Source organism: Eschscholzia californica, unplaced genomic scaffold (genome assembly GCF_041429995.1).
Source record: "Eschscholzia californica isolate CP2 unplaced genomic scaffold, dmEscCali1.0.p SCAF_2, whole genome shotgun sequence".
Classification (NCBI taxonomy): Eukaryota; Viridiplantae; Streptophyta; class Magnoliopsida; order Ranunculales; family Papaveraceae; genus Eschscholzia; species Eschscholzia californica.
In genome coordinates this window covers 34291619-34303573 of record NW_028238309.1, presented here as the reverse complement: position 1 = coordinate 34303573, position 11955 = coordinate 34291619, and the positions used below count along the sequence as shown (strand labels likewise).

General features: G+C 38.8%; 1 protein-coding gene across 2 annotated transcripts; it reads left to right on the top strand.

Annotated features, from left to right (window-relative positions):
• The first annotated feature begins 5824 nt into the window (after positions 1-5824).
• LOC147557531 (furry) lies at positions 5825-11583 on the top strand. Of its 2 annotated transcripts, none has more exons than XR_015234053.1 (2): positions 5825-6876; positions 6941-11583. XR_015234053.1 is itself a non-coding variant. In XM_086658349.1 (2 exons), the coding sequence occupies exon 1, from the start codon at positions 5918-5920 to the stop codon at positions 6308-6310; it is 393 nt and encodes a 130-aa protein (XP_086514475.1). In that variant the 5' UTR covers positions 5825-5917; the 3' UTR covers positions 6311-6313; positions 11363-11583. The 2 variants fall into 2 exon arrangements, 1 of the variants encoding a protein (XP_086514475.1); XM_086658349.1 differs by having other exon boundaries at positions 5825-6313; positions 11363-11583.
• Positions 11584-11955: the final 372 nt, after the last annotated feature.

Genomic DNA, 11955 nt, shown 5'->3' with positions numbered 1-11955 from the left:
CCGTTTGTTTTGTTGCCGTTTGTAGAAAGAATGTATCTCTTTAGATTTAGAAGGTTTGACCGAGGGATAAAGAGGAGATGGAGAAAAAAAGGGTTTAGTTGCTTTAAACCAGGACGTCAATGAGATTACTGGACCCAGCGTGGTGTTGCCTGATTGGTCCACGAGGGAAGCTTCTTGACAGTCAGATTTCGCGAATCACGGATCTGGACGGTGGAAAACCTCGGGAGTACGGTACTATCCCGCTCACCTGAGTAGAAGATCATAGCATTTATCCATCCCGAATGTGTAACCCTTGCGTCCCACAATTGTACCGAAAATTACATCCTAACCATCAGATTTGAGCCACGTATTCAATAGTTGAACTAGTCAACTTATTTTGTTACTCCAACTTTGACTCGTCCTCGTTTTCGCATCCGGGCTCCGATTTGACCTCCGGTTTCACCCACGGGCTCGTCTTGGACTATACTTTTCATTCGCGCACCAAAATTTCCAGAATACCTTATCAAAAAATGACCTAAATGTCCCTCAATTGTGTCTTTCTCCCGCTTTTAGCTATTTTTCACACTGAACGCCGTAAAAGACACCTGGGAAAGAGAAATAGACAATTCATCAAAGTAACTGCTCGAAATAGACTAACTAACCCAAGTTAAAAGAATCAGATGGGACATTTTCATGTCTCATCAATAGCCGGGCAAGTCGGGGTTACAAACAATCGAGCATCGGGTAAATTCTTTTTGTTGGGTAGCCGAGAGCTTTTAGTTACATGTGCACATGCTTTGATTTAACACACATTAATAGGTGCATTGTAATTAGGTGCTACCTACAACGTCTTATAAGAGCATTCCCTACCTTTATCAACTATAAAGGGACAGTGTGGGACTATCTATAAGAAATTGTGAGAAGTTTCACTTTAGTTGTTTAATCCCACATCTTTGAGTTCATGAAAAGTTGGTAAGGGGTTAAGTTTACATATAAGAGGAACCAATTCCTTACTTTCATCTCAAAAAGAGAAAGCTCTACTATTGAGCTCACCCCAAGTTTCAATTGTAAACATTGGGTTTTGGGTTTGCAACCCACTGATTGTTGGGCCAAGTAGCCTAATATGTTCTTTAATTTGTCGGGCACCTCTCGAGTTGTATGAACGGGCATGGGAGGAAGGTCAGGTAGGGGTTTGAACCTGATCCCCCGCTCCAATATTTCGCGGGTCGGGCGGGTTGTGCCCCGCACGGGCTTCGGGTTCCCACAGATAGCAACGGGCTCGGGTGCCCGTGGACGGGTTCGGGACTATGGGCAGAATTCCCAGCCCTAGGGAGAGCGTTAGTACAACTTGTCCAAAGAAGTAATATAATACGAAGAATAGTACATAGCTGCCATATGAAGTTCCCCTCGACATCTTCACTATTTTGATGGTAGTTATTCTGGACCAAATGTTGGGACATCGAGTTAACCGTGTAATCTCCAACATCAATTGAAGTCCATATAAGCTTATCTTCACTGCCGGGACTAACTTCTATAAGTTTAATAAATTGACAAGTATTGAAATCAAAGGTGGAAAGGAACAATTGATCGTTCTAAGTGATTCAACTGAGCTACACGAGTTAGGGAAGAGTTATTCCGGTTAGGGGTAAGAGGGGGAACATGCTTGGTCGGACCTGGATTGTCCAAGTGATGAAAGTATTTAGCTTCGAGCAATCTCGTCCAACAAGGATGGGAATTAGTTTTAAGTCGCCACAATAATTTTCCAAGGAAAGCTTGATTGTCGAGAGTTGGGATTCGAATTACTAACCTCCTTGCTTCTTAGGGTGGTATATGTAAGACACGATTTGGTGCAAAGACCTTTGGATTTTCCCCACCGGAATTACTTTTGAGAAGTCACTATTCGATTGTAATGCCTTTAGGAATGGAAAAGCATTGCATATGATATCGGGGAACGACTGAGACAACTGAAGAGAAAATTACCGTGCAAACAGCTTGAGCGAGAAAGTTATGTGTAAAACCACCAATAGAATGTTAGGACCAGATTGAAATATATCTAAAGAAAGCAAAACAACAATACCCCAAGGAAACACTTTTGCTTTAACTGGGGTATCATAACCCTTACCCCCAAATGTTACCATTAAGTAATTGAGAATAAAAACTACTCCATCTAAGAGCATCTCCAATGTAATACTAAACCTTAGACGCTGTGAGTGCCACATACAATTTTTAAAGTTTTTCTTAAAAATACTCTCCAATGCAACACTTTATTTGGATCTCTAAGATGAGTGTCGAGGGTGAAATAGAATATCCTCTTGAGATATCTCTAATGGTCCAAATCATCAATATTTAGTTTTCAACCAATAGAAATCGAGTATTCTATATTTTCTAAATAACTAATCTCTAAGATGTAGTATTGAGGGTGAAATAGAATATCCTCTTGGGCTATCTCTAATTGTCCAAATCATCAATATTTAGTTTTCAACCAATAGAAATCGAGTATTCTATATTTTCTAAATAACTAATTATTTATTTACAAAAATAACTATGTCACATAAGTAAATAGGATAAGTTTAGGGTTTTGCGTTGGAGACACAAAAAAATTGGGCCAAAAATATTTACAGAGCTACTTTGGCTTTTTAGAGAGCCTAAAAGTTGGAATCTTTTCACTCTCTGTAAATAAGACTTTGCTATTTACGGAGCACATAGGGACTGAAATCAAAATTTGATAAAGATCAAACTGAAATAAACTTTTTATTGATTATAGAGTAGAAGATATTTTATGTCCTTCATTCCTAAACCCAACCACCAACACCTTCCACCACCCCAACAATCACCACCACAACTATAAACAATCAACTCACAATCACCTACCAGAAATAGTAGTAATGGAAGAAACTAACAATGAGGAAGGTACATTAATGGAGTAGCTTGATGGTCAAGAAGCTTCATTAATGGAAGAGTTTGAGATGGAAGAACTCAACTACAACTCTTCATTGGACTCATGTAACAACATTCTAAGTGGCACATAACTTTAAAGTAAGACAAACTAATTTGTGGTGATTATTCTAGAAAAACTCAGATTTTTAGGTCAACATTTTTTCCTCACTTTTATGAACGACCCAAGTTTTCGGTCAAATTATGCTTAGAACGATGAACATTTTCGGTGACGTTATTTATCAAACAATTTCCAGTGAAAAACAACAAAAACTATAAGCAAAATGTGGTAACTGAAAAAGATGGATTTTCGGTAGGAACCACCTAATTTATACTGAAATTTTCGGCAAGAACAAACAAAAAATATGGCAACAAAATCTCATCTTCTTCTATGACAAGATTATTTTTAAAGCTACCTAAAGAGCAAAAAAGAAATCTACTTCCATGAGTATATATATGATTCAAGATAAATCCGTAAAAAGATTTCTTTGAAAACCACCGAAAGAAGCCTTGAAAGCCCAACTCATTAAGGTAAAAGTTGAAAGAATGGCTTTAAGAATTTTTAGAGGGAAGAGATCAAGAGTGTTAGATGGAGAGAAGAACCTACCAATAAAACAGGGTCTAATTCTAAATACTTAATAAGTTGTGATAAAGTCAATCTATTTGTAAACAACAAAGACTAGATCTACAAATAGGCAGCTCTCGAAGTATCTTTTAGTAGCTCTTTAAATAACAGGGGTCAAAAAAATTGAGGATCACCTAGGAGTGAGAATCTCACAAATAGGATAATAAATCAAAGAATGAGTGAGGGATCCAAATTGGGGGGGGGGGGGGGGGGGATGAGAACCCAATCCGTTTTCGGCCAAAAATGTGAAGCAGGTCCAAATGTCAGAGACACATAACTTTTTCCTGTTTTTTCTCCCCTTCTTGCCCTTGGACGGGATATTTTCGTGTTTTCTAACAATCTAACGAACGACAGAGTAATAATTAATTTCCTGTACATGACGCGACGACAGAAAAACATTCAGATTTTTTGAAATTTCAAAAATGGCGCCATTCTTGACGATATTTTGGCCAATTTTTTTGGATCCGGCCCATTATATTTTGTTTCAATTCCTTCTTTCTTCTTATTTATACATCCAAGTTTTTGTTTTTTCTCTCTCTGAAAGTTTTATGTTCTTATTTATCTTCTTCATCTCTTTCAATCGATTATATTATTGGCTTCTCTATCTTTTTTGAAAGATTATCTACTAAAACAGAAAAATATTTTAAAAGAGAAGGAAATCTATTGAGATTGGAGAAAGAAATCTGGAAAGTTAGTGAAAAGATTTCGAAATTGGTTCAAAGTTGGAAAGAAAATAAAAAAAATAAAATAAAAAAAATAAATCTAGAAAGATTTGGAAACAAAATAAATAAATAAAAGAAATTAGTTCAAAGTTGGAAACAAATTTTCCTGTACACAGAACAATTCCCGATACACAAGAAAATTCTCAGTTCAAAAGTGTGTACATAACCAAATGGCCAGTACACAGAATCATTCTCGGTACACAAGAAAATTCCCAGTACAAAAACGTCTAGTACATAAGCGAATGGCCAGTACACAAAACAATTCCCGGTATACAAGAAAATTCCCAATACATAAATGTCTAGTACATAACCAAATGGCCAGTACACAGAACAATTCCCGGTACACAAGAAAATTCCCAGTACAAAAAACGTCTAGTACATAACCAAATGGCTAGTACACTGAACAATTCCTGGTACACAATAAAATTTCTAGAACACAAATGTCTTTTACATAAGCAAATGACTAGTACACAGAACAATTCCCGGTGCACAAGAAAATTCCCAGTACAAAAATGTGTGATAACCAAATGGCCCCACAGAATAATTCACAGTACACAAGAAATTTCCCTTGTACAAAGCAATGAAAAACTACCCAAAAAATATATGGAAACAAATCAATGACAAACTACCAAAAATGAGGAAATTTGTTGAGATTGGAAAGAGATAAGAATAAATCTGAAAAAAAAGAACGAAATTTGTTGAGATTGGAGAGAGAAATTTGTTGAGATTGGAGAGAAAAATATGTGTGAGAGAAAATAATAGAAGAAATAAACGAGGAAAAAAAAACGAAAGTGGCAAGTTGGTACATTTTGTATTGACATTTCTGCAAATTCGTGGAAATTACAAGATTTGATGTCAGGTGCGTTAGACTATTTTTCAAAAGTTTTCGCGTTTCCCGGAACTTTTTCGGTGGCAATTACGTAAATTTGTGGAAAGTACACAGTCTGATGGGAGGCGTGTCAGATTATTTTTCAGAAAATTTCGAGTGTCCCGGGAATTTTTCGATTACAATTTCGTAAATTTCGAAAAAACGAAGGGTGTTTCGGAAATTCATCATCGCGTTTAACGCCTTGGATGTGCTTTGTGACCAGCTTCCCACCTGGCCCCCTACTTTACGAAAAATACCCATATGGCCCCCTTCCGTTATAACACCGTCACTCTCTCTCCTCCATCATGTTTTTGAACAGATCGAACTCCGGCGAAGGGAAACCCATTCGCCGGAGTTTAGAGAGAGAGAGGAGAGAATAAAAAATATTTTTTTTTTGAGAGAGAGAGAGAAAAAAAAAATTTGAAGGTCGCTGGCCGGAAATTTGGCCGGTCAGCGACCCATGCCAGAGAAGACGATGAGGTGGCGTAACAGATGATGTGGCGTGACTTGACAGAGAGAGAAAACATGATGGAGGAGAGAAAGTGACGGTGTTATAACGGAAGGGGGCCATATGAATATTTTTCGTAAAGTAGAGGGCTAGGCGGGAAGCTGGTCACAAAGTTGGGGGCCATTTGGGAAATAACCCTTACCTTTTTTTGGCATTAATGACTAGGCTCTTATTTTGGGCCTGAGTTTTGGACCATTCGTCCAATCCCTCCATAATAAAATTTCTTTTGAGTTTTGCATCCGAGATTTCTCATCTCTAACGAAACCTTCAACAGATCCGCCATGTCTGCATCTAAGGTATCTTCAGGTGCAAAATCAATCTTTCAATCTCTCCGACGCTTCATAAAAAAGCCATGGGAGATCACAGGTCCCTGTGCCGATCCTGAATACAAGAGCGCCCTTCCTGTTGCTACTGAATACCGTATTTTCTGCCCAGCCACCATCAGGGAAAAAGCCATCGTCCCTACTTCTGATCCTGAAACAGTGTTCGATATCAAGTACTATTCTCGCGACCAGCGTCGTAATCGTCCACCCATTCGTCGAACGATCCTCAAGAAATCAGATGTTGAGACGATGATGAAGGCCCAAACCTTTGATCAATCTGATTTTCCTAAAGTTTATTTGACTGAAGCTATTGAGGAGGACTATAATGCTAGAGGTGGAGGTTATCAGTAATTTGTGAGTCTCTCTTTTTCTATCTTTCACTTTTACAACATCTTTCTATTTTGATTAGTGGAGTTACAGTTTTCTAGGGTTTTGTTGTCTGGGTCACGAAACAATTGAGCCAAGGTAGTCATCTATTATGCCTTTTTGGAAGGGCTTTTGTTTAGGAGTATTGAGATGTTTGTTTGTTTGATTGGTGGAAAATGGTATTTTGGGGGAATTAGTTCGTAGATGTAGGTGACTGATTCTTTGTATTTGAAAATGAGGAAATTGTCACTAGAATGAACTAATGAAGTACCTTTGGAACCTCAAATAGAAAACATCACTCAGGTAGGAAATGAACCTAGAACTTTGACTTATACTACTGCCTATGGATTCTCTGTACTGTTTTTGGCATTTTTGCAATCCAGTGCTCCAAGTTTTGTGCAGTGAAAGGTGCGACATTAATTAACCCAGTTTCCTTGTTAAATTTTATAGCTTAACTAAAAGATTATTTAGTTAATACTTAAGATTTTTGAAAGTAATGGAGATTGTTTCAGATCAAAATGTTTAATGGTGATAGAACGTTGTAGACTAAGGTGCTGTTTGTTTTTTTGTTTTTTCAGATCTGAAATCTGAATTGAGACTCAATTCAGATATTAGATGTTTGTTTTTTCTTTTCTGTTAAATCTGAAATCTATTATGCATCACAAAAGCAGAAAAGCTATATATTATCTACGAAAATAGTTCACAATGACAATGTACCATAGGTCCACAACTGAAGATAGGGTAGTGAGTTTGTTCTTCATACTTACACCGTGGAGTATCCTGTATCGGATCAATCCATGTTGCAGTTAACATTGCTGGAGATATAAACATATGGAGTTAGGGCTGAAGATTAGGGTTTTTGGTTTTTGGTTCTTGGTTCAAATTTCATATTTTGAACTTGAACTGGGGAGGAAGACTGCCCAATATCCAATGGACGTGGTGATTGAGGAGAGTAAACGACTTATATTCTTTGAGACAGTTGGAACTTAGAAGTAGAATACCTGGGTCATTACCTTCCAACAGAGGTCATTACCTTCCAACAGAGGTCATTACCTTCCAACATGCCGGTGAACCGCAGGAATCTAATGGAGTTGGCCACATTATGGTTACAAGGAATATAATGGTGGTTTTCCGTAAATGAACACTAGATTATAACTCAAATTTAGGCTACATGTGTAACTTCACGGTGAACGTCAAGGTCTGCCTATGAATCTTGGAGCTTTGAATCTCTTACGTACATTAATTTGGCTCTCGGTCTGAGTGGAGGTCCATCTGCATACCAAAAGATCCAAAAATCTTATAATGGTCAAGATTAATGTACAAGGCCTGTTAGAGAAAGAGGTCCGTGATATGGCTCCTCTTTACAACCACGAGGAAAAGATTACGGTTGAACTGGAGTTTGACAAGTCTTAGGAACTGGAGTGGACACAGGTTCAACCCAGAAGACTTTACCGAAGGAGACTTTTCTTGGGTCCATGATTCTACCCTCAAAAAGCTTGAACCCAATTAACATTGGCAAGGATAACCATTGCCGCCCAGAGTAGGTGGCCCAAGCAAGAGAATACTACACTAAACATGGGCGAGGAGAAAGCTCGATGGAGAATTCGAGAGCACTTCCAAGGTCAGGGTCCCAGTAATGTCGGAAAATGCAATGTTTCCTGGAGGAGTTCACCCGGGTTTGTAGACGGAGATGCTACAAGTGGGTAGAGCTTTTCTTTTGATAATAATCCACAAATAGTCTTTGAACTGGCGAACCAGTTACACATACCAAAGATGCACCAAGTTGAGACTGCGGGTGATACCTCCAACAAGCAGTTAGTCTTGGTGAAGGATTAGTCAGTGGCAGAACAAATTTATGAAAAATGGATAAAAGATGAGTTTGGAGTAGTGCTCACTCCAACCATCCTTTTGTTTTACCCTATTTGGATAACATTTAGCAATTGATCCGGGCCGTTAGCCCTTCCTCAACTGAAAAAAGAGGACTGACTATCACCCTGGTCGATGCCTCTTACCCTGTGACGAAGGAACCCAAGGTGGGTGGGACGACAACAAAGGGTCCTAAAAGAGCAAATAATGATAGCATTATTCTATACACTCAACAATCGGCAAGGAGAATTGTATGGCGTAACCAAGATGGATCACTTATTGTTTCGGAGCAAGCTAGTTCAGTCTATGCTAAGGGAGTCTTGTTTGTTTAATGTGTTCGTCTATGCTTGTTGGAATGTTAGGGATTTGGGATCGCCGGCCCAACAAAAGGTCGTGTTGGAGATGATAGCTAGAGAAAGCTAATTTTGTTGTTTTGTATAAAATCAAATGTCAATTGGTTTCGGTGGGTCTTGTTGAAAGTTTGTCACTTTGTCAGTTTACAAGAATGTCAAGTGGGTGGTAGTGTGGTACTCCCATTTGTGGGCATGTCAGGGGGAATTATGTGTCTTTGGGACCCTGACATTTTTTGTATTTCAGATAATATTATTGAAATTTTGCCTATTTTCTTGCCTTGTGACTCTCATTTTGGACAACTTCTCTTCGGTTTTGAGTCTTTTGACTGGGTTGTATGGTCTGAATAATCCACAACCGAAAAATGATTTCTGGGCAGAATTAGATTCAATTGCAGCCAAATGGGCACTTCCGTGGTTCATTAGAGGCGACTTCAATGTTATCAGATTCATTAGAAAAAAGAAAATTGCAATCAGGTTATGGCGAGCATGCCTGGACATTGACAACTTGAAAGATCTTCCTAGCAACAGCCGTTATTTCACTTGGTCTAACAATCAAGAGAACCCAGTGATGTGCTTGCTGCCTGGATATATTTTTGATCTACCCAACTTGGGAAGACAAGTTCCCTCTACTGACTCAATTGATCCTTCCAAGCCAGCCTTGTTACGCTTGGAGACACCAAAAGGAAGACTACTCCTTTCAGAACGGAAGAGGTTTTGGATGTTAGATCAACAAGTCACGCCCCTTGTCGGTAAGTGGTGGAATGATGCACTACAAATTGAAGCAAAGGCAAGAAGGTTTGGATCAAATTACAAGCCATTAAAACCAAATTAATCATATGGTCAAGAACCAAATTCAGAGACTTCAATATGAAACTAGGAGAATTGCAAGATAGTATTCATACCTTGGACAGGAAGGAAGAGCATCAGAATTTGGCACGCGAAAAGTTTCAAGCACAGCTTCAGCTTCAGGCTAGAGGAGAGTCAGAGAATCTTCTTTGACTTGAGGACAAAAGAACCTGGCCAGAGTCGAGAGTAAACTGGACAAATCAGGGGATAAAAACTCAGTTTACTTCCACAAGGTTCTGAAATGCAGGCAATGAGTCAATAAATTTTCCTCTATAAGGGTGAAAAAGGAACAGTGGAGGATGAGGACTTGGTTAAATCCAGTGTGGTAAAACATTTGTCGGACCTGTATAAGGAGCATGCTTTCTGGCATCCTGACGTCAACAACATTCGAGGTTATGGTCGCAAACCAATGGTATGGAGATTGAGTGCTCGGGAGAGGACGTGTTGCTCGAGGTTAAAGGTTCAGATAAGGATAAAGCTCCTGATCCAAACGGGTCTATTCCTTTTTATCAGATGTTGGGAAGTGATCAAGGGTGATTTCATGCAAATGATTAATGAATTTTGGAGGTCGGCCACTCTGGAATGGAAAGTTAACAACACATTCTGTGTCCTTAACCCCTAAGCAGTTAAACTCGGCCGAGTTGGCTGAGTTACTCGGGGTTCTGTTCGGGCTCGGCCAAAGCCAGAGACGATCTATTGTCGACCCCCCAAGTTAGGGTTTACGCGAGTAACTCGTCCTGACTCAGCCCTATTGGCCGAGGCAACCCAGCTCACGACCCGGCTGACTCGCTGAGTCGATCTAGTAGGTCATCTGTTTTCCTTAACACGTTGGTTTAGAGAGAAAAAAAGAAGAGAAAGGTTAATAATGATAAAAAGAGGGAAAAATCAGATATGGAAAAGATTTTTTATGATTCTTCTTGTTTTTTTTGTCTGTTTTTCCTCTTACCTTTCTTTTTCATCTTCTCTTGTTTCTTGTTTTTCTTTTACATCATCTGCTCCTGTTTCCCCTGTTCACTTCTTCCTCAACCTTCTTTGTTGTTCCTCTATTTCTCTAACCCTTTCTTTTTATTGTTTGTTTCTTCTCTTCTCACTCGATTTTGAAGAAAAGAGGGAAAGTACTAGCTGGCAGCTGCTGCAGTACATGCTATAGCAGTAGTAGGCAGCCACTAATTATTTAACCCATTATATATTTACATAAAAAAAGGACTCTTTTGAAAGCTGCAACTTTATATTTGAAAATGGAAAAGACATTCAAGGCATGTCCACGAACTTAGAAAGTCTATTTTCTAACAAACACACTGAGTTACTCGTTTGGCCCTTTGCGGATCCCCAAGTGCAACTGCTTAGCTTATCCTGAAGGAGAATACAAAAACTCTAAATAACTACAGATCGATCAGGCTAACAAAAAATCCGTAAAAGGTGATCACTCCTTGCTTCGACGCTAGCAAGTTTGCTTGACGCCATCATATCACCACTCCAGGGGCATTTGTCTTGAGGAGACATCGTAGATGGGGGCATTCGTGTGCTCGACACAAATTGATTGACTCTCGCGTTAAAGCGAAGAAAAAGGTCATCATTAGTAACGGTGACCTGAGAAAAAGCCTATGATAGAGTTGTATGGACCAACAACGCAGTGACTCATGTCACCTGGGAATCTGTTACACTCTGAAATTGGGAGTTTACCAGATTTGGGGATAACTCAGGAACCGTTGATGGTGGGGTCAGGGGCTCTTCACGAGCCAAACTGAGTCTCTAGTCACTTGTGATTTGAATGTCATAAATTTAGCAGTCAGCTTGAAATTTATGAAATTCAGAGATCCGCAAGTCAAGAAATGTAGCCAACTAGTAATGGAATAATGTGTGATGTCAATTTAGAAAACGTTTCCCCTCTTAAACTTGAGTGTGTATTTTGCTTATACCTGGTAATTAATGTATTTTAACCTACTGATGCTTCACTGCTTCATCTTACCAGGATTGTGCCAGCAGGGAGGAAACTTCGTCATTAAACAATCCTTCCTGACTCAAGATGTTGTGATCTTTCATGGACTTACCTGCATGTTCATTTTGTTTTTAAAAACAGCAAGTATGTTTTCTTTTTCTCTTGAAAGTTTTAATCGATACTTGGGACATGTATTGGCACTACCAGTTGGATGGTGATGGCAGAATAAAATCTCTATGAATTTCTTTCTTTAATGTTCTCTTGCCACTTCTTTATGTGTCTTTGAGGTTTTTTGATTTAATAGTCCTTCATTCAGTTCCTGTTAGAAGTGTGATTCAACATGACAAGATCAGTAACCAAGCAGTCTAGGGAGCAGTGGCCAATCCCTAGCAACGAGTTATAATCCGAGTGAAACGGAGTAATTTGTTGAGTTTTAGCCTGAGTTATGACAAGCTATTGTTGAAGGAAAAGAAATACAGAATTATACTCGCTCCGTCCCAAATTGAATGACCTAATTTCTATTTTGGGTTGTTCCATTTTAGTGTCCTATTTCTAAAAGTAAAGAAAAAAACTTTTCGCTCTTTTCAGTAATACCCATTACTATAAATTTAATGACAACTTTATTT